At 57.5% G+C, this 26,500-nt stretch overlaps 12 protein-coding genes across 12 annotated transcripts in view; 7 read left to right on the forward strand and 5 right to left on the reverse strand.

Annotated features, from left to right (window-relative positions):
• PUNSTDRAFT_45248 (uncharacterized protein) overlaps positions 1–1,946 on the forward strand; it is a gene marked incomplete at both ends in the record, with an annotated part of 3,283 nt that extends 1,337 nt beyond the window's left edge. The window contains 29 exons of the mRNA XM_007384771.1: positions 49–62; positions 112–125; positions 170–183; positions 233–246; positions 354–367; positions 412–425; positions 477–488; positions 533–546; positions 594–607; positions 652–661; positions 714–725; positions 770–783; positions 834–848; positions 893–903; positions 951–965; positions 1,009–1,022; positions 1,076–1,090; positions 1,134–1,147; positions 1,200–1,212; positions 1,259–1,267; positions 1,321–1,330; positions 1,375–1,388; positions 1,439–1,453; positions 1,498–1,511; positions 1,564–1,578; positions 1,689–1,703; positions 1,756–1,798; positions 1,829–1,887; positions 1,935–1,946. Coding sequence (XP_007384833.1) covers positions 49–62; positions 112–125; positions 170–183; positions 233–246; positions 354–367; positions 412–425; positions 477–488; positions 533–546; positions 594–607; positions 652–661; positions 714–725; positions 770–783; positions 834–848; positions 893–903; positions 951–965; positions 1,009–1,022; positions 1,076–1,090; positions 1,134–1,147; positions 1,200–1,212; positions 1,259–1,267; positions 1,321–1,330; positions 1,375–1,388; positions 1,439–1,453; positions 1,498–1,511; positions 1,564–1,578; positions 1,689–1,703; positions 1,756–1,798; positions 1,829–1,887; positions 1,935–1,946 — 463 coding nt within the window. The remainder of the gene's footprint in view (positions 1–48; positions 63–111; positions 126–169; positions 184–232; positions 247–353; positions 368–411; positions 426–476; positions 489–532; positions 547–593; positions 608–651; positions 662–713; positions 726–769; positions 784–833; positions 849–892; positions 904–950; positions 966–1,008; positions 1,023–1,075; positions 1,091–1,133; positions 1,148–1,199; positions 1,213–1,258; positions 1,268–1,320; positions 1,331–1,374; positions 1,389–1,438; positions 1,454–1,497; positions 1,512–1,563; positions 1,579–1,688; positions 1,704–1,755; positions 1,799–1,828; positions 1,888–1,934) is intronic.
• Positions 1,947–2,592: 646 nt separating this feature from the next.
• PUNSTDRAFT_69606 (acetyl-CoA synthetase-like protein) lies at positions 2,593–5,545 on the reverse strand (the record flags this gene model as incomplete). The annotated part of the gene is made up of 15 exons (XM_007384772.1): positions 2,593–2,677; positions 2,743–2,829; positions 2,886–3,181; positions 3,242–3,348; positions 3,406–3,611; positions 3,670–3,785; positions 3,855–4,133; positions 4,196–4,333; positions 4,394–4,473; positions 4,530–4,717; positions 4,780–4,786; positions 4,840–4,915; positions 5,012–5,268; positions 5,330–5,344; positions 5,425–5,545. 15 exons carry the CDS (start codon positions 5,543–5,545, stop codon positions 2,593–2,595), a joined length of 2,058 nt encoding a protein of 685 aa, XP_007384834.1.
• Positions 5,546–5,933: 388 nt separating this feature from the next.
• On the reverse strand, positions 5,934–7,759 carry PUNSTDRAFT_103820 (EF-hand). The gene is made up of 9 exons (XM_007384773.1): positions 7,343–7,759; positions 7,014–7,283; positions 6,949–6,960; positions 6,858–6,898; positions 6,771–6,804; positions 6,477–6,641; positions 6,316–6,418; positions 6,202–6,256; positions 5,934–6,146 (listed from the first exon to the last, which is right to left on the reverse strand). The coding sequence occupies exons 2-9, from the start codon at positions 7,237–7,239 to the stop codon at positions 6,126–6,128; spliced, it is 657 nt and encodes a 218-aa protein (XP_007384835.1). The 5' UTR covers positions 7,240–7,283; positions 7,343–7,759; the 3' UTR covers positions 5,934–6,125.
• A 90-nt stretch (positions 7,760–7,849) lies between these two features.
• Positions 7,850–9,160, forward strand: PUNSTDRAFT_103822 (epoxide hydrolase; the record flags this gene model as incomplete). The annotated part of the gene is made up of 9 exons (XM_007384774.1): positions 7,850–7,933; positions 7,984–8,075; positions 8,134–8,282; positions 8,356–8,399; positions 8,454–8,526; positions 8,578–8,743; positions 8,804–8,890; positions 8,960–9,000; positions 9,066–9,160. The coding sequence occupies exons 1-9, from the start codon at positions 7,898–7,900 to the stop codon at positions 9,158–9,160; spliced, it is 783 nt and encodes a 260-aa protein (XP_007384836.1). The 5' UTR covers positions 7,850–7,897.
• A 114-nt stretch (positions 9,161–9,274) lies between these two features.
• Positions 9,275–9,563, reverse strand: PUNSTDRAFT_69558 (uncharacterized protein; the record flags this gene model as incomplete). Its single annotated transcript, XM_007384775.1, has 3 exons — positions 9,275–9,325; positions 9,381–9,434; positions 9,495–9,563. Coding segments are annotated over 3 exons (174 nt in total), but the record flags the coding sequence as incomplete, so codon positions are not given.
• Positions 9,564–9,897: 334 nt separating this feature from the next.
• Positions 9,898–11,633, forward strand: PUNSTDRAFT_144287 (uncharacterized protein). Its single transcript, XM_007384776.1, has 4 exons — positions 9,898–10,104; positions 10,225–10,285; positions 10,373–10,773; positions 10,988–11,633. The coding sequence occupies exons 1-4, from the start codon at positions 10,008–10,010 to the stop codon at positions 11,203–11,205; spliced, it is 777 nt and encodes a 258-aa protein (XP_007384838.1). The 5' UTR covers positions 9,898–10,007; the 3' UTR covers positions 11,206–11,633.
• Positions 11,634–11,815: 182 nt separating this feature from the next.
• On the forward strand, positions 11,816–15,317 carry PUNSTDRAFT_126687 (uncharacterized protein; the record flags this gene model as incomplete). Its single annotated transcript, XM_007384777.1, has 12 exons — positions 11,816–11,994; positions 12,064–12,153; positions 12,258–12,323; positions 12,402–12,526; positions 12,684–13,048; positions 13,105–13,280; positions 13,342–13,552; positions 13,622–13,726; positions 13,782–13,823; positions 13,892–13,910; positions 13,991–14,218; positions 14,283–15,317. The coding sequence occupies 12 exons, from the start codon at positions 11,816–11,818 to the stop codon at positions 15,194–15,196; spliced, it is 2,520 nt and encodes an 839-aa protein (XP_007384839.1). The 3' UTR covers positions 15,197–15,317.
• Positions 15,318–16,850: 1,533 nt separating this feature from the next.
• PUNSTDRAFT_70278 (uncharacterized protein) lies at positions 16,851–17,162 on the forward strand (the record flags this gene model as incomplete). Its single annotated transcript, XM_007384778.1, has 3 exons — positions 16,851–16,917; positions 16,977–16,996; positions 17,055–17,162. Coding segments are annotated over 3 exons (195 nt in total), but the record flags the coding sequence as incomplete, so codon positions are not given.
• A 316-nt stretch (positions 17,163–17,478) lies between these two features.
• Positions 17,479–19,473, reverse strand: PUNSTDRAFT_135260 (acid protease; the record flags this gene model as incomplete). The annotated part of the gene is made up of 8 exons (XM_007384779.1): positions 17,479–17,894; positions 17,966–18,059; positions 18,120–18,218; positions 18,284–18,672; positions 18,738–18,921; positions 18,982–19,033; positions 19,085–19,105; positions 19,172–19,473. 8 exons carry the CDS (start codon positions 19,471–19,473, stop codon positions 17,479–17,481), a joined length of 1,557 nt encoding a protein of 518 aa, XP_007384841.1.
• A 1,012-nt stretch (positions 19,474–20,485) lies between these two features.
• Positions 20,486–21,997, forward strand: PUNSTDRAFT_121010 (GTP-binding protein ypt1). Its single transcript, XM_007384780.1, has 7 exons — positions 20,486–20,605; positions 20,687–20,806; positions 21,017–21,029; positions 21,092–21,175; positions 21,240–21,370; positions 21,446–21,549; positions 21,612–21,997. The coding sequence occupies exons 1-7, from the start codon at positions 20,540–20,542 to the stop codon at positions 21,706–21,708; spliced, it is 615 nt and encodes a 204-aa protein (XP_007384842.1). The 5' UTR covers positions 20,486–20,539; the 3' UTR covers positions 21,709–21,997.
• A 907-nt stretch (positions 21,998–22,904) lies between these two features.
• PUNSTDRAFT_126689 (uncharacterized protein) lies at positions 22,905–24,619 on the reverse strand (the record flags this gene model as incomplete). The annotated part of the gene is made up of 2 exons (XM_007384781.1): positions 22,905–24,213; positions 24,298–24,619. The coding sequence occupies 2 exons, from the start codon at positions 24,617–24,619 to the stop codon at positions 23,657–23,659; spliced, it is 879 nt and encodes a 292-aa protein (XP_007384843.1). The 3' UTR covers positions 22,905–23,656.
• Positions 24,620–24,976: 357 nt separating this feature from the next.
• PUNSTDRAFT_121012 (uncharacterized protein) lies at positions 24,977–25,637 on the forward strand (the record flags this gene model as incomplete). The annotated part of the gene is made up of 1 exon (XM_007384782.1): positions 24,977–25,637. A coding segment is annotated over one exon (497 nt), but the record flags the coding sequence as incomplete, so codon positions are not given.
• Positions 25,638–26,500: the final 863 nt, after the last annotated feature.

Below are 26,500 nucleotides of genomic sequence, written 5' to 3' on the forward strand. Positions count from 1 at the left end.
AAGGTACGTACCGATTTCTCTTTCCTCAAGTTACTGACTATTTCACAGCGTGATCATTCAAGGTACGTTTTCCTTCCGTCTTGGATCGAACGGCCTGACTGTCATTTCTAGATTTTTTATCGAAGGTGCGTACCGGTTTCTCTGTCTCAAGTTACTGACTATTTCACAGCGTGATCATTCAAGGTACGTTTTCCTCCCGTCTTGGATCGAACGGACTGACTGTCATTTCCAGATTTTTTATCGAAGGTGCGTACCGGTTTCTCTTTCTCAAGTTACTGACTATTTCACAGCGTGATCATTCAAGGTACGTTTTCCTTCCGTCTTGGATCGAACGGACTGACTGTCATTTCTAGATTTTTTATCGAAGGTGCGTACCGGTTTCTCTGTCTCAAGTTACTGACTATTTCACAGCGTGATCACTCAAGGTACGTGTTTCTTTCACCTGGGATTGAACGGACTGACTGCCACTTTCAGAGAAAACTCCCAAGGTGCGTGTCGGTTTCTCTGTCTTCTGTTACTGATTATTTCACAGGACGATCCTTGAAGGTACGTCTTCCCTTCATCTGTTTGAGCACACTGATTGGCATTTGCAGAGATAACTCCCAAGGTGCGTACCGGTTTCTCTGTCCTGAGTTGCTGACCTTTTCATAGATCGTCCGAGGTGCGTGTTTCCTCTCGGCTACAAGCGAGCGGGCTGACTGCCATTTTCATAGGCCGAAGTAAAGGTGCGTGTTGGTCTCTCTACTCCAAGCTACTGATCCTTTCACAGCGCGATTGCCGGAGGTACGTTTCTACTTTGATCTCGTTCCGAGCGGACTGATTGCCATTTTCAGAGAGCGACGAGAAAGGTGCGTGCTGGTTCCTCTGTTTCGAGTCACTGACTATTTCACAGGATACTACAAGGTGCGTGTTCCTCTCTTTGAATCGAACGGACTCACTGGTATTTTCAGAGAGCAGCAGGAAAGGTGCGTGTTGGTTTCTCTGTTCAGGTTACTAACGCTTTCACAGGATGCTCGTTCAAGGTGCGCGTGTTTTTTCCCCCATCTCATTCCGAACGGACTCACTGCCTTTTTAGAATGCAACGCGAAAGGTGCGTGTTGGTTTCTCTTCTAAAACGACTGACCCTTTCACAGCACGGGTATTCGAGGTGCGTTTTCACTGTCATCTTGGAGCGAGCGGACTGACTGCCGTTTTCACAGACCGACGGGAAAGGTGCGTGGTGGTCTCTCTGTATTAAGTTAACTTTTTGTCAGCGTAGTTGCTCAAGGTGAGTGCTAGTTTTGTTGTGAACTGAGCGGACTGACTGCAATTCACGGAGAGCGATGGAAAGGTGCGTGCGGGTTTCTTTCTCTCAAGTTGCTGACTCTTCCACAGGGCTCCCGGTCGAGGTGCGTACTTTCCTTCGTCGTGGTTCGAGCGGACTGATTTCTGTTCAAAGAGAGTAGAGGTAAAGGTGCGTGCCCGTTTCTTTGTCTTAAGTTACTAACTCCTTGACAGAGTTCTCGTTCGAGGTGTGTGTTTTCCCGGCCGTATTGGATTGAACGGACTAATTGTCATTTGCAGAGAGTAACGGAAAAGGTGCGTGTCGGTTTCTTTGTCTTAAGTTCTGACTCTTTTACAGCGTGATCGCTCGAGGTGCGTGCTACTTTCGTCTTGTGCCGAGCGGGCTGACTGCCATTATTCTCTAGAGCTGGGAGAAGAAGGTAAACGCGCCTTTTTCTTTTTGCTGCAAGTCGACGATGGGCTAACCACCAGTTGCAGGGCGGCTGCGATTTGGCGTTCCGCTCGGGGAAAGAAAGTAAGTCGCCCATCCACCGCCTTGTCACAGAACTGCAGTTGAAACCCCTGCAGGTTGATGTTAAGACCACGCAGTCGGCCAAAATCAAGGTGCGTCGTTCCGACCTTTGCGAACACGCTGATCAGCTGTATCACAGGATGCCGGATAGGTGCGTGTCTTCATTGACTATCGGATGCGGTTGATTGTCTCCTACCGGACGCTCGTGCACTCATGTCCCTCCCAAGAAAGAAAGTAAGTGCCTTTCCTCGGTCGTCGGCTGCTTCCCGCTCCGCCAGAGAACCGCGGTGACACCCCCACAGGTTGATGCTGAGACCATGAAGATCAAATGTACGAAAGGCGAGTAGCTCTATTTTGGCGAGAAGCCTGACTGGTTCCTCAGTCAGAGGGAACGCGAAAAGTCGCGAGTCCTCCTCTCACGTCTGATGGCTTCACTAGCATTCGTCGAAAAATGGACTTGCGTTGCGATAGCCCTCGGTTCTCGTCGCACCTGGTCGTTCTCGACAGCGCATTATGCTTGGAGGCGAGTGTCGCCTTTGTAGCGAGCGTTGATGCAATCACTGATCCTCTTGCTCAATGCAAGTTGTGGGACAGTTCCAATCCGAGCGAAGGTCGGTCGATATCGTTGCAACGTCGCGTGCGATGTATTCAAGCTTGTCGGGGTCCGGTTCCGTACCAAATTCGAATGTTGTTCATGGTATGAAGATTATATATACAGTAAGCCTAGATTGCCGTTGTAATGCATCACCACACCGTCATAAGATATCGAAGTCTGCGTCCGTATTCCGTGGTAGCATTTAGAGCTTGGAGCCGCGGCTGGCGGGTTCGCCGAGGGCGTACAGCCCGTCAAGTTCGGCCTTGTACTTGGCGTATGCGTCTTTGCTAGAGACAAGATGATGCGTGAGCAAGAGACGCATTACGAGCGATGTCTCGAAAGAGATCCTCACCGGCGAATCTTGAGCGTCGGGGTCAAGGTCCCGTTCTCCACTGTGAAGGGGTCCAGGGAGACATGTATGCGCTTGATCTGCTCGAATCTGGCGAGCTAAAAGTTAGTGTGATCTCCTACGATGAACAGACGGTGCACACGGACCCTTTGAGCGCGTTCCGCTTCGCCTCGGCGCTCAAAACCTTGTGGATCGCGTCGACAACCTTGGGGTCACGCGTCGCCTCCACGAGAGCGGCTCCGTCTTCCGCAGCGACGGGCTTGCTCCACGCCTTGGAGGCGAGCACGGCCAGCTGTACGGGGTCGGGCACGACGACAGCGACGAGATACGACTGTAGCGAGTCGCCGTGCACGTAGAGTTGCGCGACGATCGGCGAGGCGCTGTACAGGCCCTCGACTTTCTCGAGCGCGACGTACTCGCCCTGCGCGAGCTTCATGATGTTCTAAAATGCGGGTCATGAGTAACACGGACCGGTGTGGGAGCAGCCTTTGAGGTACAGTACCTTGACTCGGTCGATGACCTTAAAGCGACCGAATTCGTCGATCTCTCCGACGTCGCCGGTGTGGATCCAACCCTCATCGTCGACGGTCTCCTTCGTGTTCTTCTCGTCTGCAAAACCGGAGCATCAGTTATTGTTCATGGAAAAAGGGACCGTGTGAGCTATACCTTTGTAGTACGCCTTGAAGCAGTTGTCGCCGCGCACGCAGATCTCGCCTCGAGGGTTAGGCTTGTCCTCGGAAGTGTAGTTCATCGCGGGAACGTCAAGCAGCTTGATCTCGCAGCACGGCTGCGGCGAGCCGATAGTGCCTGAGCAGGTCGTGTCGTCTGGCCACGTCCGTGTGCACGTTCCGCAGTTCTCCGTCATGCCGTATCTGAGCGGTATATTCAGCGCGTGCTCGCCTTCCGCATCGCATTCGTGTGCGAACTCACCCCTCGATGACGGCGGCGGGGGCAAAGAAGATCTTCAGGTGCTCGATGACCTCTCTGCTGATCGGCGCCGACCCAGTACACAGCATCTTGATCTCGCCTCCGAGCACCGCTTGGATCTGAGAGACGCACGCGCTCGTTCAGTATACCAGCATCGGTCTTCGCGAAGATGGCCAGGTTGTGCGCACCTTCTTGAACACGAGCCGATCCCACAGCGCGTGCTCCCGGATGCCGGTCGTCCGGAAGCGCTCGAGTTTCGCCGCGACCGCTTTGCGGAAGAGCGTGCCCTTCACGCCGGGGGTGTTACCCGCGACCATCGCCGACTGGTAGATCCTGTTCAGCACGCGCGGGACGGAGGGCATGAACTGAGGCTTGAGGATCTGCGCGTCTTCGAGCAGGCGGAGCGGGTCGCCGGTGAAGTAACCGATCGATCCGCCGGCGCAGATGACGCCGGATTCCATGGCGCGCTTGCGATGCGTTCATGATTCACGCTATTCGCGAAACATCACGCGAAAGGGAGATGGCGTACCTCGTAAATGTGCGCTAACGGAAGGTAGGAGATCATGCGGCCCTTGTCGGGGATATCCAACGCGTACAGGTTGGCTTGGGTGGCGGCAGCCAAGTTACCGTGTGTCAGCAGTACACCTTTGGGATTGCTAGTAGTGCCCTGCAGCGGTGTTTGTCAAATTTCTGTCTCAAAGCTCATGTCTCACGTCGAAATGCTCACGGAGGTGTAACATATCGTCGCGAGCTGATCGGGCGTCGCAGGGATGGGTTCGATCAAGTTCTCCTTGCCCAAAGCCTCCACTAAGAGTCATGTTCAGAGACTGGTCTCCACATGAACGCGGAACTGTTGAGCTCACGTTCTCGTAGCGTCGTCAGTTTGATGTTAACCGAGTCCGCCCACGAAGTCAAGAGAGGCTTGGCTTCGGCGGAGAGGTCGTCTAACGATACTACCATCTTCAAGCACGGTATCCGCGGCGCCAACTTGAGCACGGTAGGGATATGTTGCGGGCCGACAAAGACTACTGTCAAGTACGCATGGTTGATGCTAATAGAGTGGTCAGCGACGGTGTCCAATTATTCTTGAGAGGGGGGGGGAGTGATAAATACATGTATTCTGTGGATGACGATTGGTCAACGAGGTCAGTAAGTATTCTGGGACATGCTCACCGACGGAGTCCTTGCCAAGGGTATCGTACAAACTGACCGAGACCTTTTGGTACGCGTTCATCGCGAGGTCGATGATCTGCCATTCTTTCGACAGGTCAGTTGAGCCGCATACGTAGCACTACGACGGAGGGAGGGAGGGCTCACCGGGCCTATTCTGACTCCACAGACCGACGGTCTCCAGTTCACCACCACCGAGCGTGCCGTCGCGGAACAGCTTGTAAACGGCGCTGCCCACAGCCCGTCGGCGCGCGTCCACCTGGGCGTACGTCTCCCAAACGTAGTGCTTCGCGAAGGTCAAGGGCGACGTGCTGAGCAGCGGGCGGTGCCCGAGCATGGGCTCGTCTCGGGACGCTTTGAGGCCGACCTCGAAGGCTTCGGTCATCGTCCGGAGGTGGTTCGGCGTGTCCAGGGTGAACATTCCGTAGCCGCCTGCGCAGCCCTCGTCAGCAACCTTTTCCCTTCGATCCCGAAATGCCGACTGTTCACGTACCATTGCGATAGTGCGCTGTTTCAGGTCGCGGAAGAACAAAAGGTGGAAGAGGTGATGAGTTTCTGGCCGCGTGCGCCCACGGCCGAGCGACGCACCTGTCTGCCCCGGCTTCTTGGTGCCAGGCACGGGCACGGATTGCTTGGTTAGGTCAAAGTTGGGCGGGAGCGCGACCCGCTTGTCGTCGGGTGTAGGCGCGAGTTGGGGTAGTTTCGACATGGAGGGAGCTTCGCGCGCGGACGTTGCAATCCTAACGAAGGGTTCAGGAAGAAGAAGGTGCTCGGGTTGCGATCAGTGCGGGGGAGCGGGGGGTTGCCCGGGGTTGCACGCTCGAGCGGTTTGTGATGGGTGTTCAGAGTTGAGACAAGCGCGTCTCGGTTCTGAAATGGCGAGGAGCTGACCGGAGGAGTCGGCTAATGGCTGGCAGAGGGCCCCCGAGCAACGACACATATGGGGGGCGCGGATCCTTTATTCACATGGGTCAGGCCGCTGGGTATCAGTCACCCGGCACCGTCCACTGCGCATGATATCGGTAAATCACGATCACCGACGGGCGCAAAGTTGAACATGTAAGAAGTGAACTAAGGGTTCAACCTGTTCGAGCCGAGCGATGTACGGTATATTATAAAAGCACATAGTCTGATATTTTACAAATACATAAGGATATAGACGATGCGTACGTGGTTCATTGCGTAGGTATCGTGGCAGATCGGCCGGGGAGCGGGACTAAGCGGCATTGGCATCATCACATGCGAAGGCAAAAGTCAGGAACAGGGTGGGGTAACATGACCAGGGGTTTTCAAGGAGCTTGCAGTACAATCTACGAAACTCCATGAGACACGGTCACAATCCGAGACGGGAGGAACCACTCGTACCTTCATGAACTGCTCGTAATTCACCGTTATCCAGCCATCGCGATCCGTGTCGATCCTGTAAGGGTTATAAGTCGTCCAACCTGGCTCCATTGTTTTGCTATGCAGGTCACGTACCGCTGGAAGGACTCCGTCAATGTTTTGACGACGACGCACGCCCTCACGAAACGATCGAACGTGATGCCCGGTGGGGGCCCGTAACCTTCCGACGGACCCGTAGCTAAGCGGAACAGCGACGGTCAGCGAAAGAGAGGGTGGAAGAAGGCATTGTCACTCACCATATTTCTGCTCTATCAAGCTCAAGATGGAGGGGGAGAGGTTGTAGCCGAAGCTGCGAAGAGCGGCTGAGAGCTCCGGTCCCTCGATGGATCCGGAGCGATCCTTGTCGAAATGACGGAAGACGTTCTGCCAGTCGGCGATGTATTTCCACAACCCAGAGAATTCTATAAGGGGGTGGGGGGATCAATGAGCTATCGTTCAAGTGGATGGGACAAGGATGAAAAGGCATGGGAAATGCGAAGAGGCGGGGGGAGTTTGTGCGGTGCGCGAGTCAAGGATATGGGGAGACCCACCAGCAAAGCCAATCGTACCGCTACGATCCGTGTCCTGTACCGTAATCAGCTGAGACCAGACGTCGAGAGATGCCACCAGACACGCACGAAAATGTTCATCAGCATCTTCACGGTATCGAGGTCAAAATCTATTATCGCATTAGGCGCCCGAGTCTCGCCCCGCATCGCATCGACTCACTCGTCCAGTTTCCTGGCGGTCAGAGTCAGCACACGAGCAGATAAAACAACTCGGATCACACTTACCGTTCACAAGAGCGCGCTGCAGCTCCGTCACGCTGATCGACCCCGAGCGGTCCACGTCCACGGACGAGAACCACTGCCAGAGCTGGGGGTCCGCGCCGGGCGGCGGACCATATCCACCGCCGCCGTAGGGCGTCGAGTAGCGCTGCGGGGGCGGACGGTACGATGCATTCGAGGGCGTATGTTGCAACTGGGCACCGTAAGACTGAGAAGGCCTTGATGAGAACATGGTGGTCGGTGAACGAGTGAGAAAGAGCAAGGAGTTCGTCTGCCCTGAGTTAGATCGGGCGCTCAGATTAGAGGCAAGTCACCCTCTTATAGCACGACCTTACGTCACATTGACTGGGCTGCATGGAACAGCCTCATCGCCAGTGCGGTGCACAGCAGTGCAGTCCTCGGGAGTTCGGGTGAGTCAACGCCAGGCGCAGCTATGGACACCAGATGGTGCTCATGAGACTGGAGATATAGAATGCCATTGCATGCAAGTCCTGGAGGTATAGGATTGGGGAGATCCGTAGAAAGCTACAGACGAAGCAGGCCTGCGCAGGAATATGAACGGTGCAGCCTTACGAACTCCATTCTTGAAAATTTGAAGGCAGCTTCATATCCGAAGATAGGTCTTGCAGCAACATCAGTAGAGTAGCAGAGACCCGCGTAGCTCGTCGCTTGCACGACTCCTCGAGGACACCTGCAGGCAAAGCCATCAGAGAAAGAGTAAAGGCTGTACGTAGAGGTATCTTGCTCTATTTCCGGCTTCCGGCGTCGTCTTGCACCGGTTCCGGACTGCCATCCCCACAGCAGCCTCGTCGTTTATAATAACACCTCGCTTCAGCCTCGACCCTGGCTGTCTTTCCAACGTTCCATCTATAATTCGTCAATTGCGGAGCATGTCGTATTTAGGGATCAAGGCGGTGATATTTGACGTACGGCCACTTTACAGCTGTACCTGTGTTGGCATTAACCGTGGGCCTAGGTCGGAGGCGTAGTGTGCAAGAGTCCTCTGATTGCCATAGCTGAATATGAACGCCAACACGGTTTGCCAAACAACTATATCAATTGTTCCATGTGCGTCGTCTCTGCGCGAGATGTTCAGATGCGGGCTCCGCTCATCCAGGGTCTTTAGCGTCGCTCGCGGGCGTCAAGGCGCATGGCAGAAGTTCGAGCGCGGCGAACTGCAGCTGTACGCGTTCTACGACGCGTTCGGGCGCGAGCTTTCCGACTTCGAGAGCGGAAACAGGTGGTACCGCGAGTACTGCGCGAGGAGGCAACTGAGTGCGTCGCTTGAGCCTCGTACATGGTCATATGTGTGTCGTTTCATTACTAAACCTCCGGATCCCTTTCGCAGCTTGTCCCGAGCTACCCCAGTCGCTCAATATCGACGGGCGCGAAGTAGGTGTGTTCTGGCCCTAAACCAGGTCGATAATGTACTAACATGGGTGTCAGCTCTTCGGACGGATGATGCGTGGTTCTCATGAATACGACGCCGTTGTCGTCGAAGCCATCCGGCGCATACGAGGCACGTCCTCCATGTCTACCAAAAAAAATATCCTGACGAATACACCTCCAGCGAGCGGAAAATACCGCGTGATCGCGCTGACGAACAACTACGCCGTCGCCTCGGACGGCATACCGCAGGACGAGCTGCGTTTCCTCGGCTGGGACGAGGGCCCGACCCCGGCCCGCCTCCGCGCGCTCTTCGACGATTTTTGCGACTCGAGCGCGCTGGGGATGCGGTGCGTCGCCCACTGTCTGAATACGCCGAACCCGTCGGTCGTACTGACGTCCCTCGTCAGGAAACCCGAGCCCGAGTTCTACCTCTTGGCATGCAAGCGGAACGGGATACGGCCGCAAGAGGCGATCTTCCTCGACGATCTCGGCATGTACGCGCTGCACCTTTGATCCTCTCGATCGGGGACGACCGAACTGACACCACGGGCGATTTTCGGCAGTAACCTGAAAGCTGCGAAGGAGCTGGGCATGGACACCATCCGTGAGTCGGGCACGCTTGTGCACGTACACCTCCGCTGACCAAGCTGATCTTTCTGCTTGCTCCAGACGTGCCCATCGGTGGCTCGCTTCAGGCCATCAAGAAATTGGAGTTCAAGCTCGGGGTGGATCTCACAAGCCCGACACCGTCCTCGAAATTATGACATGGCGAACAGCGTGTCGAGCTTTGGGGGCTATTGCTTGTTCGATCTGCTCAACGAAATGTAATGGACGAAGTTTGTTCCAAGGAATAGCGTAGATAATCTATTACATTCCGTCTAGAAGGGCTTGTCGCACGCGGGTATCTTGTCCTCGTAGTAGTTTCCGAGCTAGTTGTCGCCTATGGTTACCACCGACGCGTGCAGACAACCACGAAGCACTCACCACCGGAACCTTGACGAGAATATCGCGCTTGATTAAGGGTGTCACCGAAAGTAGCTACAGTGCATGTTGCCAAATCAACGTGGTGTTCGCAGACCATGGAACAGCTGGACGCACCAAGAGGGCAGCAGTGCCTGCCGCAGCGCCAAAGACGACCGAGCTGGTGCCCCATCGCTGCGATAGAGACTACATGTGCGTGTGATCAGGGGTTGAGTATAGAACCTAAGACGACAGGTGAACCCGCATGCACGACAGCTACGCACGGTGTAGGAGTGAGAGCCGATGCGTCGCCACGCGGGGATGGGGTGGAACTGGACCTATCGTCAAGGCAACAAACCAGTGTCAAAACGCTGCACTCCAGCCAAGAGAAAGGAGGGGTATGCGAACCCGAGACATATCTTGAGCGAGAGGAACGATTCGACGAGACTCACGAGAGAGGATGAAGTTGGAAAGAGTCGGAACTGCCGGCAGACGCCGAAGCCGCAGAGATTCTCAGCCACCGACCCTCTGCTTTCCCACTTCATCCTCCCGCGTTTTCCTTGGCTCCTGGTTTTTTTCTCTCTACGACGATCATCATCACGTTCTCTCGGCTCGTTCTTAGCAGACAAACGAGGACAGATTGTTATCACCATGGCGAACCCCAGGCAACGTCGTAAGGCCCGGTCTTCGTCGCACAAGCCCGTATCCCATTCGCGGCGAGCAAAGAAATTGCTGAAGAAGCAGCCGGGTATGCACACTCCTTTATTGGTACTCGATCTTTATCCCGTGGCCGAAAAACCCAAAACCGTCGTTTCCGTTTGATCTTTCTCGTAAAGCCCCCTCTTTTCTGATGGATATCTCTGCGAAGCCATACGCGGTCCCAAAGTTCTCCAAGAGGCTTGGGATCCCCGGAAAACCGTGAAGCAAAAGTGAGCCCTCTTTCCAACGGGCGTGTTTCTCCCTCCCCATGCATCGTGCGCATATATGCTGACTCAGACAACTCGACCAATCTCCAGCTACGCGGCGCTCGGTCTGATGCACTCACTCAACCCTGTGGCTTCGGGGGGCATGGAAGTCGACGGTCCCGTCGCGGGACCCAGCAACAGCTCAGGGACCGCTGGGACCGAAACCGAAGCTTCGACTTCGACGCATTCAAATTCCACCACGGGCTTACGGCCAGGGTTTGGCAGGATCGTCCGAGACGCCGCGGGGCGCGTGGTGGACGTGGAGCTGGGAGAGGAGGAAGAGGAAGTGCCGGCAGCGGATGGGGAGAAGGGCGACGGCTCTGATGCGTTCACGCCTCTCGCCACTGTGGAAATCCCGCAGGAAGGGACTGCTGCCGATTGGGCATCGGTCCGTACGCGCGGTGGAGGAGGAGGAGGGGCTACGTCCGGATCGGGCAACGAGGTCGTGCAAGGTGCGTTGTCGTGCATCGTTACCCTCCACTTCCTTTCTATTTTCCTTTCTATTTTTTTTTCCCTTTCGCCGCGCATGTGCGTGTGCCCGTGACACGATGATTATCGTCGCCGAGCGCGGATCGCTCGAACCTTATCTCTCGCTCGCCCTCCTTTCTCTCGGTCTCGGGCGTGCCGGTACTGACGTTGCCTATCTTTCCCTCCACACTTTTGCAGCTCTCGCGCAGATGACGTCGGAACAGCGGCAGGCTATCCGGACTTCGTCGTCTGGCGAGGTGGGCTACCTCCGGCGCCTAGTCCAGGCCCACGGGCGAAACGTGGCGGCGATGGCGCGGGACCGGAGGCTGAATACGGACCAGAGGACGGAGGGTCAGCTGCAGCGCGCGATCTCGCGCGCGGGCGGGTTCGAAGCGCTTGAGGAGGCTCAGAGCTAGCGGCAGGCCGGGCGGGAGCGCGTTGGATAAGATTGGATGAGGGGGAGGTTCGGCGGACGTCACGAGCCGGTGGCTTCGAGGTTATCACGGCGGCTTCGGGGGTCGCTTCTGGCCGAGACTGTGCAAGGACGCTGGAGGAGGGATGGGCTGGAGGGATGATGACGAGGAGGCGGAAGATTAGCATGTATGTGGACGGTGCGTGCCCCCACGAAGGGCGGTGTCGATTCCCACCAGAGGAAGCGGGAGGGCGCCACTTTCTGATGAGTGTGCGGGCGTTGCCTTGGAGAGGCTGGACCGGGTATGAGAGAGATGTCGGATCTCTGGGCGCTGGCTGCGTCCAAAGGGGCGGCGAAGAAAAAGGCACGGATCCGTCGATTAGATGTTGTTCCACCACATGGCTACACGTGAAATGAATAGACGTAACGAAGCTCGCCCGTCCCCGCGGCCACCGTCTTAGGCTGGCAATGGCACACACCCGCCACCCTCTCGCGCGATCAATGGTCTGAGCCCCCGCGCGCGTCCGGAGTAAGCCCGGGTACACTAACACGTCCTCTCCTATCTTTCTTTCGTGTCCCCCTCCCCTCCTCCTCCGTCCGAAACATTGGCCGCCATGTCCCCCGTCGACGAAAAGCGCGCCACCCTGGGCCCGCCGTCCACCAGCTCGACCTCCTCCTCCCGCGCGAGCCCGCCGTACCCCACCGCCCGCTCGACGCGCGCCGCGTCCGGCTCGCACAACGCCCGATCAACCCGACAACAATTTTCGGCGTGCGGCGCCTGCCGTATGCGCCGGTGAGACCTGATCGCCTGCCGCGGCATGGACTCGGGTGCAGCTAACGCGAATAATGACCACCCCCACAGCGTCCGGTGCGATCTAAAAGACTTGCCGCTGCCCGCCAGTGGACTGCGCCCCTCCTGCTCGAACTGCGCCGAACGCGGCCTCAAATGCGTGTACGTGTCCGTGTTCAACAAGCCGTACGCCCCCCCCCCAGCTGACCCACGCACCCTCCCCCCCTCACGTCTGCCTCTCTCCCTTCCCCCCCTTCGTGCCACAGAGACGAATTCGCCGAAGTCAAGGCCGTGAAGCTCCTCCGCCGCGGCCGCAGGTTACAACAGGTCGAGTACGCCCGGATTGGATTTATCCATTCAACGTGAACTAAAAACCCTCTCTGACTCGGCAATCTGATTGTGCGCCACAGAGCCGTATACGGCAAGGCGGAGGACGAAGAGGACGGCGCGTCCGCCTCGCCGCACGGCAACCTCATCCCAAAACTGCAGCCCGAATTCTTCGACTCGCCCTTCTTCCGCCGACTGCACATCCAACGTGAGTGCCACATCTCCCCCCCCCTCCGCCGCCGTGTTACCCCAAAGGGCGAAAGGCGAAAAAGACGCACCTACCAAGGCAGCAGGGCGATCGATCCGACGCGCAGACTATCCAATGACAATAGACTGACTCACGCGATTCGCTTTTTTCTTTCCAGGGCCGATCATCGATGCGACCGAATTCTCCGCCCGGTTCTTGGCGTTCTCGAAGGGTGACGCGAGCGCGCTCAGTCCCGCCGGCCAGCTGATCGCGAGCATCCTCGTCGTATGGGGCGCGAGCTTCGGCGTGAACGAGTACGGCGTCGAGGAGGAACACGTCTTCGCGGACGAGCCGCAGTCGCCCTCTCCGGAAACCCTCCAGCGGCGGCGAGACCGCAAGGACATGACCAACCGGATGCTGCAGCAGATACTCAGGATGATCGACGTCCACGGCATCCTCCGCAAGCCAAGCTGGGACGGCGTCCGCGCCCTGCTGCTCACGCTTCCCCTGACCGCAGAGGTGCAGCCACCCATGGAACGATTGGTGAGTACCGCGTTCTCCGTAAACCTTCGCGGCCGGCCGCCTGACACAACGGACAGTCCATGTACGAAGCGACGCTATCGCAAATATATACGCTATGCAGCCTGGCACCCATATCCTCGGTGTCGAGCGGCCAAGGCGATCAGATTGATGCCCTCGTCCGCGCCCGGATATTCTGGTATGCCCACATCCACGAAGGTGTCACGAGCGGCCTGCGTGGGGGCCGCGTGACCCTGTAAGCGCATGGCCATTGCCTCCACCGAGCGCCCCCCATTGACTATGACTATAATCCTCAGCACGGAAGACGACCTTATCTCCTTTCAGCAGACCCTGCCCGATTTCCAGTCGGCACCCCTGTTCCCTGACGCGTTTGGGACCACCCCGGGGGCGTCCCGCTCGACCCTCTCGTATTCGCTGGCGGCCCGCTACGCCTCGCTCCCGCTTCGAATTTCATCAGCATGCCGGCAAATCCACGACGTCCTCACCGGCCCCAAAGCACGCCAGAGGTAAAATCTCTCGCTTTTTTTTCCTTGGCCACCCATCTCCTCGCGTTTCTCAAAAAAGGTTAACTGGGTCAGGAACAGCCTCATCGACGAAATCGCGATGAAAGACGCCTGGGACGCGCTCGAAGAATGCTGGAGGGGTCTCGAGAACGTAAAGGAGTGCGGCACCGCCGGCGTGGTGCGTGTTGTCCTGCAGGCCCGGTGGCGACGGCGTCTTCTGAATTCAGTCGCAGGTACAGGAGGAAGACATCGAGCGTTTCATTCATGGCTGGCAGGTAGGTAGTTCACTCATTTCCCGTAACCCAACTTTCCCGTTGCTTACCTCTCCCTCTCATCCGGCTAGATATTCATCTTCGAGTGCCGTAAGTCCCCGTGTTCCAAACAAAGTGGCCCCCACACACACACGCCCCAGTCTGATAACGCATAACGTAAACGTTGCTAGATAACATCATTCGCGAAGGGCTGAAGCAGCGGCTGATGTCCCTGGCGCACATGCAACCAGACTCGCCTCAGTCGTATTACCTGACGGAAGGCGACGAACAGAAGCCGGTCGGGCTGCGGCACCTGCGGCAGCAGCAGGCGGAACGGCTCCACGCCGTCTCGTCAGCCAAGTGTCACCAGGTCGTCCTCCGCGTCGTGCGGATCATCCGCCACCACTTCGCCAGCCATAGTAAGTCCTCCCCTTCTCTCCTCTCGCGTGCGCGTGATGCCGAGCTGACGCCATTACCCAACAGATGGCGACCCGCCCTTTTTCGCATACGACGCCTCGCTCATGCGCGACGGCTGCTTCTTCGCCGCCTTCCTGCTCGCGTCGGACGACAGCGGCGCGTACGCCGGCGGCGAGGACGAACTCACCGCCGACATCGAGATCTGCCTCCGCGCGCTGCGCGCCATGCGCTGGGGCTTTTCGAAGAGCGAGGAAAGGGAGGGCACGGTCCGGATGGTCTGGGAGGCGACGCGGCGGAAGCGGCTCGAGCGCGCTTCCGCCCTCCTGCAGCAGAACGCGCAGAACCCGGTGCAGCACATGGGCTCGCTCGCACCGCCGCCGCCCGAAGCGCGCGGCCAGCGTCCCTTTCTCACGCCGCTCGCGCTCGCAGATCCTGCTCCGGCGGGCATGTCCGTCCGCCAGAGCGCCAGGACGGACGGCCTCTCGCCGTGGTCGGCCGGCCCCGTGTCGGCCGCGCCGCTCTCGCCCGTGCAGCAGACGCCGACCTCGCACGGCGGCTCGCCGTCCCAGCCCACCGCGCCGGCGTTCGTACGCCAGGCCTTGCCGCCGATCGCGACGTCGCATTTACCCGCGCACGACAGGTCGCCTCCCAGCGCCGGACCAAGCTCTCACACCCCGGCGACAGCCTTCAACGACGGATTACCGCCGATACAAGCATCCTCGTATTATTACCCTGGCCAGGCCTACGGCTACGCCGCCGGCGGAGAGATGGAGAGGGCCGGGGGCCCGATGCAGGGCATGGAACCCCCGCGACAGATACAGCTGGATCCTGCGCCGGGCCACCATCGCCACGACGCACCCGCAGACTCGTCCCTGTATCCGACCTGGTCACCCTATTCGCCGGCGTATCCTCCAGATCCCACGGTGTATCAGCCGCCGCAGGAGTACGACGACCCGTCGCTTGTCTCCCTCCGGTTCTGAACAACAAATTACCCCTGGCCTCGCCCTTCCTCCCCATTGATCCACCTTTCGTTCTTCCATTTGCAGGATGTGCTGCTGGATCAGTCGGCTCCTGCCTTTCGGATATCAGCGCTCAGCGGACAATCTTTTCCCCCTCCTCTCTCTCTCTCTCGCATGATCCCCGTCTCTTCGTAGTTCGTGCTACAATTCAGTCTCGGTTATGTTGTATCCGCCCTGTACCCTACATTACTATGGTTACACAGACTATAACAGCCTCTGTCCCGTTACTATAATGCTGTATTGGTAGACTCTATGCTCTGTATTTGCGTTTTCTGTTGCACGCCTCTGTAGCGCGTTCGCGATGACGAATTCGACCCTTAGTCGATAAGACCGCTGAGCACTTCGGCTGCACTCCTCGACATCGGTGTTTTTTCGCTCGCTGTCTTCATTGGATGGGATCATCGGGCCTATGACAAGGCCGGGTGGCGATTGCTCACGAGCCCGGGCTGGTCGGGCGTTAGCGAATCAACGGGGCGGATGACGATAGGCTGCGATAGGCTGTACGTCGCAGGCTAGCAACGCCAGGGAGCACACACCAGAAGAGAAGACTCCCTCGATCAGTAGCCTCGGGCTCGCGTCCTTCTGACTTTCCCAAAGCGTCATCACGATAGCGAATTTTGCGGTCCTCGTTCAAACCGAGCATGCAGTGCTGGGGTTCCGGTGGCCATGATCAGCGTGTGTACGCGCAGCGGCAGAATAACATGAGTTGCATCATGACAGTGCCAACGCTCGACACGGCGCTCTCACCGTCGAACGGTCCGTTACGCCCTTGTTCCACGCCGAAGTTCTGTCCAAGGCCGTCGAGGGGAATTACCCGGATCGGACCAAGTGCATCTTATCACGGAAGCGTCTCTTGGGGCAGCCGCCAACGTGACCGATCGCCAGATTGCATTGCTGCTGGCAAACCATTGGACCAAGATGCTCGGAGCTTAGGTCCTGCACAGACTAGTTCACGGCCGAAGGCTCAGCGGACCAGGTAAGACATGTGATTGAAGATCAAGTTTAGCTTGTACTCCACATATAGCATCGTTCGCAGTTTTCGAGGCAATGACAGCAGGAAGTAGTCGCATGTGTTCACCGATCAAGGCGACGCTGCCTCGGATATTCAGTCTTTTCGGAGAGTTCCAGAGAGTTTCCAACAAGCGATCAAGGGAAAAGACGCATCAGAACAGCTCCTCCGAGAAATCGGAGTTGCTTCAGTAACGATGTCCCCATTCCTTGTCTTCGTCCTCCTTCACGAGCATACCGTATGCAGACCTTGCGCCGTCTCGCTCAGAAACACTGTCCATTGAGGACGATGAGGAATGAACCCGAATTCGTGGGAATGTCACGAGTAGGATCACTCACTCTGGCGGTGTGACATCATCCGGCGCGAGGGCGGCAATGCTCTGGGATCCGCAGCCGCCAAGGGACTCGTGCTGTTGAGCTCAACGGCGAGCCGCACAACTTGCTTTCAACTACGACCAGCATACATGGATTTCTTCTTCTGTGAGTATCTAGACATGTTCTGATCTCCGTTGTTGTTGACCATCGGCTTGCAGGTCTTCCGATTGTTTGTAAATTATCCGTATGATACAACAACCGGAGGATCGAGAGCTCATGACCTGCCGCAGTTGGATGCCCCACCAAGATCTCTCAAGAGGGCGACGGATCACCGCGGGTATGCCCAAGGTGTAACAACGGTAAGCCTCTGCGTATCGATGCATCTATTGTTGCCGTTTAACGACGTGGTTTCTCCAAGCTTCGGTCTTCCAAGCGAAGGTTCGTCTTGAAGCGTCCTATATTGAATGCATCGTTACTCATACTTCCCCAAACTCAGTCCAGGACATGGTTCGAGATCTGTTTCGTTCCCCTTGTTCCGATGAAATCGAAGCACATCTGGCAATGCGGGATTTGTCACTGGAGCGTTCCCCTGCAGGACGGGTGAGCCAACTTCTCCCTTCACCGAAGTCTTGCTAACTATGATGGGTCTTAGCTGGGAACCAGCTCGTCCTGGTCAGAACTACCAACCAGGCGGACAGTACTTCGTCGTACAAAGCCCTCCGGCTGCTTGGCAGGGTGGAGGTTATAACGGCGCGCAACCAGGATATCCAGGTCACCAGCCCAACTACGGCACGCCTCATCACGGCTGATCCCACCTCGACCCCTCGCTGCTTATCACCTGTATCTGTATGACACGCCCTTATGTTTGTATTGCCAGTTCATAGGATCGAATGTATGCAATATCGGACGGGCAACATGTGCTACATTCTCTGTTTCTTGACATGCTTCTTGAACAATCGTGAACGACTCAGTCTCAGGCTCGTAAGCGTGACGAGAACGCCGCTAATCAAGCCCGCTGCCAGCGCGATGAAGTAGACACCCGCGGCGCCAGAAAGGTCCACTCGCCGAGCACTAGCGATGTGAGCCGTTGACACGGAAGGCAGCGGATCCGGTCCTCGCGCGCTGCGGAACGCAACCAGGGCTGCTGACGGATCGGTGGTATTGATCAGCCCGACCCTGAGTGGCTGCGAGCTTGTGGGCCCATGATGGACGGCGTACACGCTCTGCGGGAAGAACGGTTGCGTAAGCGAGCCGGTATACAGCGCGCACAGCGGATAACGGAAAGGAAACTTGCACGAAGAAAGGCGTCCCCCAGGAGCCAATCGCCAGAGTTGACCTGGTGGTAGTGGAGGTGGATTGGTGAGAACGAGGGGGTTATTATTGGGCGGAAATGAAGAATGTTTGAACGTGCCTTGTCATTGGCCTGCACCCCGCCCATGCACCAGTCCCCGTCGCGCTGGACGTTCATCTGGCTGACGTCCGCCGGGTCAATGAAGAATGTCTGGCGGTGGGCATTGTTGCCCAGGACGAAACCGACTGTCACTCCTCGGTTACAGCGAACCTGCCACGACCCTGAGATTTGCCTCGCGCCACCGACTGTATGCCAGAAGTTCTTCACGTCCGCAGAAGGACCCAGCACGTAGGTGGTGCCGGAATCGAGCTGTGACATCAGACCGTTAGTCTGCATGGATCGATGATCGAGCACCCTTGGGTTTACAAACAGACCACGGCAATTTGTTTCGAGGAACCTGGGACCTTGGAGGACCCGAGCCGGACGGAAGCGCCATCGACCGCGATAGACTCCACAGACACTTTCCAGTAGTCATACGCGCCGCTAGCAAGCGGGCGAACGGGAACGTAGAAGAAATCGTCCAGGGTCTTCGCAGTAGAAGCGCGAGGGTCGAGCTCTCCCATCGTGAAGGATGACTCGAGGTCGTCGTTGCTCAGCCGCACGGAGAAGAACCGCCTGTCTTCTTCGAAGCTATCGAACAGATTGGAGAGCAATGGCCGGCCGGCTGTTGCAGAAATAGCGGCCTCGATGGGGAAGGCTAGGCCGAGGATGCCGCTGTGTCCCATGCCAGCTAGGTTCATGCCCTGTGTGTTGTTTGCGAGAGCTACCCATGACTGTGCATCAGGTTACGGCGCTGTAGATTGCGGTCTGTGCTGCGATGGAACTCACCAAACGTCTGAGACGCGACCTGGTAGTTCGCTGCCGTGACGGTCTCAGTGCCTATTAGCCCGCTCACATTGCCGCTCAGATAGTTCAGCGCAAAAGGTGCGCCGGAAAGGTGTAATGTCGATGTTCGATGGTACCGGGGTACGGCCAGACAATCGGCGTTCGAACATGCGTCAGACACAACCCACTGCAAAACGCTGCATGAACGAAGAACCAACATCGGACAGAACGTTTGATTTCAACGCACTAAGTCCGCAGAGCCTGTGTCTAGTATCACGTTGAAGGGCTGATTGCCGACGCTGTTGCAGGTAAGAGACGGCTCCCGGCACGAAGGGTTGCAGCGCACTCACAGTATCTCGGCGAGGTAAGCGCTGCAATCGCATTCCTGGATGTTCTTCACGCTGCCGACGTTTCGTGGAGGGGTCGAGAGTACTCACAACCCGTGTTTATCATGCAGCGGCGTGCCGGGATCCCGAGAACTGAAATCGTGGCCGGGTGGGGTTCGCGATGCACGTTTCAGGGAAAACCGGGAAGTTCGCCGGGTTGCAGAAGAAGAAGTCCGCTCTGCAGCCACATTGCGGAAAGGGACCGAGACCGCCCAGGTACAGATCACGGCAGCACGAAGAAACGGGAGGAGGAAGCGTAGGGTAGCCAAGAGCCTAACGCGCGCATCGTAAGGGACCCACAGAGCGTGTATGAGTCCAGGCATGCCGTACGGCGGAGCGGGTATGTGGCGCATGGAGGGAGACCCGCCTTACGAGAAAAGAAGTGCATCCATGGGAGGCGCACGACGAGGCCGAGTTGTGGCGAGTAAAATATAGATTGACATTCGACTTGCACTGGACACTCGGTTAACACGGAACGGACGTGCATTGACGCAGGCTGACAACGGATGCCGATCCAACCACGTCCCGAGTCAAAGCGGCAGCGGGTCATCTTGTCCAAGCCTCGAAAGATGTTTTATCTGGGCCATGTATTTCGGTGTGGGCTGGCTATGCATCATTGACAAGGGGCTGTTTGTGAGATGATTGCTGCACTCGTGAAGCGGAAGTCTCAGCTTCAGGGCAGGAACGGCTGTTCAACCGTTCCGCCAGAGGTCAGCGGACACAGCATGTGTTGGTTCCCCCGGAAACCTTTGAATGACGATACAATGAGCATGCCACTGTTCACTGAACATGTGAGAGTCAGCATTATCTGGTTGCGATCCCGCATACACTCGGTCGACATGCCGCGTTACCGTCATTTCATCAGCGCCAACTCGTGCGTATGATCTCAGAGACGCCGCGCTGTCCCCAAGCGGGTAACGGTCATTGGCCGTGGTCCTTCATCACAAGCCCCCCATGCGACATCATTGCGCCATACAATCGCCCATTTAGCAGCGCAGCCCGCTGCGCTTATGTCCAGAGGACTGGAGACCCGGTTTGGTTCGTAGACCGTAGTCTCAGTTCACTTCTCGATCAGGTCCCACCGGGTGTTTGACGCCCATCATTCGGGGCCTGAGGCAGGGCAGCCAGGACAACGCATGCAGAGCGACAGCAATACAACTGGTCGGATGTCGGATGTCCGAACGCCACGATGCAGTTTCGATAGTCCCGTGCAAGGGTGCGATTCCAGGCTCCCCTTCATTTTCGTGAGAGAGGGAGAGAGAGAGACAAGCGCGGTGCTCTCGGCGTCGGAGGCGCGCGAGGAGGCGGTGGCGGCGAAGGGACAGCCGCGCCTCGTGCCGGTTCCACGCATTCGTCACTCAACCACTCGCCGCCACCCACACCGACAACGACCACCTCTTGCTCGCCGTCCCCTCCGCCATGCACACCAGCGAATACGACTACCTCTTCAAGCTCCTCCTCATTGGAGACTCCGGTGTCGGCAAGGTGCGCGCGCCTTTGTTCAGATAACAGGACGACTTTGATGGGGCTCACTCGCGACTGCGTTTTGTCCTTTGCGTTGTATAGTCCTGCTTGCTCCTCCGTTTCGCGGACGACACGTACACGGAGAGCTACATCTCGACTATTGGTGTTGACTTCAAGATCCGGACGATTGAGTTGGAGGGCAAGACCGTGAAACTGCAGATTGTGAGTAGTCACGGTCGCTTCGTAATGATTCGTGTCGTCCTGGCGCCTGGTTTGCGCCTGGTGGAGTCGACCGTTGGCAGGACTCTCTCTGGAACGACGCTTGCCACAGGCCGACTTCACCGGGTTCGGACGACGGTGGCCACGCTTCCTCCCTTCTCTGCCTTGTTCATGAGCGCGTCACGCTAACGTTGCCCTTTCCGTCCAAATTAGTGGGACACTGCAGGTCAGCTCGTTGCTCGACTTGAGAGCGCCAGGTCGACTCAATTCCGTTTCATTCGCTCATAGGGCAGGAGCGCTTCCGTACGATCACGTCCTCGTACTACAGAGGGGCACACGGCATCATCGTCGTATACGACGTCACCGATAACGGTATGCCGAGCTGCGTGCCCGTTCCGCAGCTTTCATATGACGCTCATATACGTGCGTTCGCCAGACACGTTCACGAACGTCAAGCAATGGCTGCAGGAGATTGACCGCTACGCGTCTGAGGGCGTGAACAAGCTCCTCGTCGGCAACAAGTCGGACTTGACCAGCAAGAAGGTGGTCGAGTACAGCGTGGCCAAGGTGAGGCAAACGATGCCAATCTCTGTGCGGGTTCGTCCCATTCTCACTCGCCCGATCACCCGTTTTTACGTATAGGACTTCGCGGACCAATTGTCGATTCCGTTCCTCGAGACCTCGGCGAAGAACGCTACCAATGTCGAGCAGGCCTTCTTGACCATGGCGAAGCAGATTAAGGACCGGTATGTCATCCTGCAGCTCATGTCCGCGGGAGTCGCTGACGGTCTCCGTCACCGTCTGTCAGGATGGGATCCACCTCCACCGCGTCCGGCCCCGGCAAGACCTCGACCGTCACGCCCGGACAGAGCGTGCAACAGCAGGCCTCGGGTGGCTGCTGCTAAGCAGCGTACCTACCCGCTCGCGCCTCTCTTCCGCTCGCCGCCTATGCCCCGACCCTTACTGCCCGCCCCTCTAAGCGGGCCCACCTCATCGGACATCTCGCGTGTCTCGCCACCCTGCAAATTTCCTCCCTCTTTATACCGTTGCGCTTTCTCGCCCTCACTTACTGGGTAAACGAGTGGCAGTAGTAGACGTTGTCAGCTAGGCTACCGGGCGGATGTGAACGTTGTTGTGTGATATATTCCAGGATGCTTGCTTGCCACTAATACAGTACGGATTCCCTTTAAACCGTATCCGAAGTCGCCACGCCGTGAGTGGCTATTGGCCGAGGGTGTAAATCTGACATTGGGTTGGCGATCTTCTTTGCCGTCTATACATATGCATTGATCACAATCTGAGAACTCGCGGCACCCCCCCCCTCCCTGGTTGGCATGCGTGCACGCACGAGCGCGCGAACGACGCAGAATTTAGAAGGCGCTGCGCAGTCCGTATCGGTGTAATGTATACGTTCCGTTCGTATTTATTTCGGGATATTTCGCGTTCTCGTATGTAACGTCCGTGACCGGGCGCCCATGCAAGGCCCACGCCAACGTCGACGCCAGATGGCGCTTGGCTCCGCCGAGCCGTGCCTTGTCTTGCCGCTAATAGCCGCTCGCTATACTTATGGATACCGATCCGCATCGCTCTCTCTAGATCTCATCTGATTTGCTGTTACATTAACACAACCCTTGGCTGAGCTGCGGAGCCTGCGTACGATGCCCGCGTTTCGGCAGGGTCCTTGGCCGCTTTTATTGCAGGATTGGGCCGAAATCGGCTCACGCACTTGGCGATATATATATATATGTCAGCGATATCGCTGGGGCTGAGCAATGTAAAGTAATACTCAAAGAGTTAGAGCGAATCGTTGGGTCATGGCGTGCACCGTATCGCATATCGCGTGGAGGCTCGGACTTGCCCAGAGCCACGGCCATGGCTGACTGACCCCCTTCGAAACTGCGCCCGAAGGCCGCCCCCCCTCCTTACAACTTTGTAAGGCGATACATATATGCTGCATGGCTCACGACGCTGATCGTTTTTCTGTCATGCGGCGCAGGCGAACAAGGGTACTTGTACATGCAAATAGACGATAAGTTCGGATGCGGTTGTGTCTATTATAAGAGTACAAGAATGCGGCGGGCGGAAATGCTGATGACGATGTGAATGATGATGATGATGATGATGAGGTTACTACTACTGCATATGCAAACAAATGTTGGTTGTGCAAGGTCCTTCTTTCTTCGTTGAAACCGAGCCGCTTTTTCCCCCCGCCCCCCGCTCCCCCCGTTTCCGGCGTCTGCGTGCGATGAATGAGGAAAAAGAGATCAGGTGTCACTTTCATCCGGGCGTATGGGAGCGACCTCTCATCCGGGCTCCCGTGGTACCTCCTGCTTCCGACTCCCGAGAAGTAAAATCCGTTCCAAGTTCATCGTTCATGCCCCCCCCCCCTCCCTCCCGGGTGAATGGGATCCGTTTCTCCCTTGTTTTTTCTTTTACAGCCTCCGGGGCCCAAAAAGCTCAGCGATTCATGTGAGGCGATTCGAAAAACGTCGAGCGTGCCGTGTCCGTGCGTGCGGGCGTGCCTGGGTGGTGAAGTGCGGTAGCGCCCTGAGCTCGGTAAAGATCGCCAATCTCCCCTTTCCCGCCCCCATCCCCCCCCCCTCTCCTATATCCGGCTATGGCCGAAATCGCTCTTCTTGCCAAACGGACCGTGCGACAGGACGGGATAAGAAGAAAAGAAAGATGGGTATAAGGTGCGTGCGGAACCCGTTGGGCGAGCGTGACAGTCCGGCTCTAGCGAAAACGCAGGCCACACGGGCTAGTGTAGAGAACCGAGTGGTTGGCTTGGTAACGCTTTCTAAAGCGCTTACCACCGATGCAGGATGCGTTGAGAGAGAGAGGAGGCGCGCCGGTTCACCGCCAGCCCGCGCTGATCCCGTACTGCGATGCGTATGCGAGCAACCGTTCCCGCGGGCCGGTCGACGACGCTGCGGGCAGGAGCATGGCTGCGGAGGAGGAGGAGGAGGAGGAGGAAGAAGAAGAAGAGGAATAAGAGGCGGGACCGGCGTGCGGCCTCCTGTGCCGCGAAGACGCCGCCGTCGTCGCGCTCTTCTTCTTCGTCGTCGTCGTCGTCTGGGCCGCGGTTGGGAGCGCGACCATGCGCCGCTTGTTCGCCGATTCTCCCGGTTCTGCTGCTGCTGGGGCGGCGGGGGAGGAGGAGGAGGAGGAGGAGTCGGCGCGCTTGCGCTTCGGCGGCCGGTGGGTGTAGGGCGAGTGGGAGAGATCGTCGTCGACGTCGGGGAGGTCGGCGAAGCGGAGAAAGGTGGGGGAGTGGTAGGGGAGCGGTTTGGGCGCGACGAGGGGGACGGCGCAGACGACGTGGATGGGTTCCGGGGTCGTGCAGGGCGAGGGGGTGGTGAGCGCGGAGGAGGACATCGAGGAGCACGAGTCGGACGGCGAGGGCGGGAAGTCTGTGTGTGTAGTGGTGTTTCTTGTTAGGAACCGGGAAGAAAAGAAAAATCCGTGTGCGGTCGCTTGGTGAGAGAGGAACTTACGGATGACGTCCGGGAAGGGTGGGCATGGCGGTAGTGCGCTGCTGCCTTCGTGATAGGATGGTCCGTACGCGGCGAGTTCGGCGGGCATCGGGTATGGCGGCCACTGGAAGGCGGACTCGAGGGTGGGGAAGGTGAGTGGCGCGGGGTAGGTCATCGGTGCGGTAGGGTAGCCGTAGACGGCGGAGGAGGGCCCGGCTTGCGGGGGACGGGGGGCAGCGCGCACGACGGGCGGGGAGGACATGGGTAAGGTGCTGAGGGAGATGTCGAGCGGCTGGAGCTGGGACTCAGTGCTGATGCTGGCGGCGGAGGGGACAGCGGGCATGGGGCGGAAGGAGGTCACGACGGCGATCGCGCGCTGGGGGTCTTATAGTGCCGGGTGGATAGTCGGAGGCGGTCATTGATTCGGTTGGATGATGTTGCAATCGCTTTGGGCCGCTGTCACGGCTGCGTAACGCGGGGGCTGAGGGGCGCGGGTGGTTCATGGGCATGGCTCAAGGGCAGCCGTGGCTGGGCGCCGCGTGTAAGTCGGGAGAAATCAGCTACGGAGATCACATCGACCGAACCGGAAGAGCTGCTCACGCGAGCTCGGCTTCTCTAGCTTGCCACCGCGGCTCACGAAACGCAGACCCATCCGTTCGTCTTGCGTCTCTTTCTCTCGCGCACACGCCCATTTCGCAGTCGCGCTCGCAACATCATCTCTCAAGGTGCGCAACACCCCCTTTCCCGCGGGGGCTTTTTCATCAGCCCCACCTGCAAACGATCACGCTCCCTGATCGATCCGCCTGCCACCCGGCTGCTGTATCTCTCTTTGTGTCTCTGTTCGCTCCGCGTCTGGCAGGGCGTTCCTTTATTTTTAGGGCTCGTTTAAGGAACCCCCTTTGCCGCAAAAAGGAAAAGAGACAAAAAAGAAAGTTCAATAATCTCGGTTTCAGATGCAGAACCACCAGAACCTTCTTCTTTCGTGTCACCAGCTTCTACCGCCAAGCGACCGCGAATGGTGGTATCGGCGCCGCCACCCGGTCACCTAGCAGCCACTACTGTCACTGCTCTGCTCATGCCCGCCGGTCGAGCACTGCTGCGACTGCGACTGCCACCGCGACCGCGGCTAATGGAACCTGGTGCTGCGACTGGACCCGGTCATGCCGCACCGCCCTCGCCCTCTCCGTAACTTCGTGACCCGTTACCGCCGGCAGCAATCTACCCGTGTACACCGACATTAGGAACTCGAACCGCGTCCTGGTGTCTATCTGAAACGTCCAGGGCGATGCGCCGGTGAGACAGCTTTCCTCTCTCCACATTCATCAACCCTATACTTGACACGCCCCTGCGTTCCTTTTACCTTCCTTTCCTTTATACCTTCCTTCTCCCCACAACGACGCAACCTTTATTATCTTTCATTCATTCATCTATTTACCGTGCTTCGGAACGATTAACGCAAAAAAAAAAAACGTGGATTCGTTTTTTTTGGTTTGTTTGTTTTGTTTTGTTTTGTTTTGTTTTGTTTTGCAGCTTTTGGCGAGGCGCCTGGTGGCGGGTCTGACGGCGCAGCTCAAGCCCACATCATCTCGAACAAGTCGTGGGCCGTGTTGCCGTCGCGCCGGGTTTAACCATTTATCTGGAATTTGCGGATGTCGTGACGGGGACAGGATATCGCGTGGGTGAGGGGAGGGGGGGGCGTGACGAGGGACTGCCCCGGCTTCAGATGGAGATGGCTTCTTTGGACTTTTTCGCGGAGGTCTATCATAGATGGAAGCCCAGAGGGATGTCGACGTGGGTTCGCGGGTTGCAGGATTCAGCTCCAACGGGCTGCGCGGTAGCAAGCGCCAGGGCCTCAACTAATGATAATCAACACCTATCGCGTTAATGAATTGATCAAAGAGCTGACTGACGAGCGATGAGCGATGTGATGATGGTGGCCCGAAAGTCAGAGGGGCAAGTGTGACAGTCGAGCGGGCCTGTTTGGATCAGCGTCGGGCTGATGCTAATCTCATGGGAGACCGCGCGGCAGCCGCTACCGACCAAGTAGTACCAGCGCGTTATCTATAGATGCGAACCTTGCTAAGGCGTTTTACGGTCCCATGTGCTTTGGTGTCGTATACTGATCGTCGTAACCCGCGCTCTCTCGTGCCTTGGGAGCTCTCTCCTCAACTCTATTGGGTTCCTGGATGAAGAGATTCGGATGACATGTACAATCACAACCCCC

This window comes from Punctularia strigosozonata (genome assembly GCF_000264995.1).
Source record: "Punctularia strigosozonata HHB-11173 SS5 unplaced genomic scaffold PUNSTscaffold_8, whole genome shotgun sequence".
NCBI classification, from domain to species: domain Eukaryota; kingdom Fungi; phylum Basidiomycota; class Agaricomycetes; order Corticiales; family Punctulariaceae; genus Punctularia; species Punctularia strigosozonata.

Bases quoted from the DNA above. Each gene is read 5' to 3' on its own strand.
- PUNSTDRAFT_103820 (XM_007384773.1), bottom strand. From the start codon at position 7,239: ATGTTCTCATCAAGGCCTTCTCAGTCTTACGGTGCCCAGTTGCAACAT. The intron at 6,257-6,315 runs GTACGTGACCTG...TAACCCTTACAG, and splicing joins TTGACGGAGTCCTTCCAGCG to GATCGACACGGATCGCGATG. The intron at 6,147-6,201 runs GTACGAGTGGTT...GGAGTTTCGTAG, and splicing joins ATTACGAGCAGTTCATGAAG to ATTGTACTGCAAGCTCCTTG.
- PUNSTDRAFT_144287 (XM_007384776.1), top strand. From the start codon at position 10,008: ATGGCGAACCCCAGGCAACGTCGTAAGGCCCGGTCTTCGTCGCACAAG. The intron at 10,286-10,372 runs GTGAGCCCTCTT...ACCAATCTCCAG, and splicing joins CGGAAAACCGTGAAGCAAAA to CTACGCGGCGCTCGGTCTGA. The intron at 10,774-10,987 runs GTGCGTTGTCGT...ACACTTTTGCAG, and splicing joins GGGCAACGAGGTCGTGCAAG to CTCTCGCGCAGATGACGTCG.
- PUNSTDRAFT_121010 (XM_007384780.1), top strand. From the start codon at position 20,540: ATGCACACCAGCGAATACGACTACCTCTTCAAGCTCCTCCTCATTGGA. The intron at 21,176-21,239 runs GTATGCCGAGCT...TGCGTTCGCCAG, and splicing joins ATACGACGTCACCGATAACG to ACACGTTCACGAACGTCAAG. The intron at 21,550-21,611 runs GTATGTCATCCT...ACCGTCTGTCAG, and splicing joins GCGAAGCAGATTAAGGACCG to GATGGGATCCACCTCCACCG.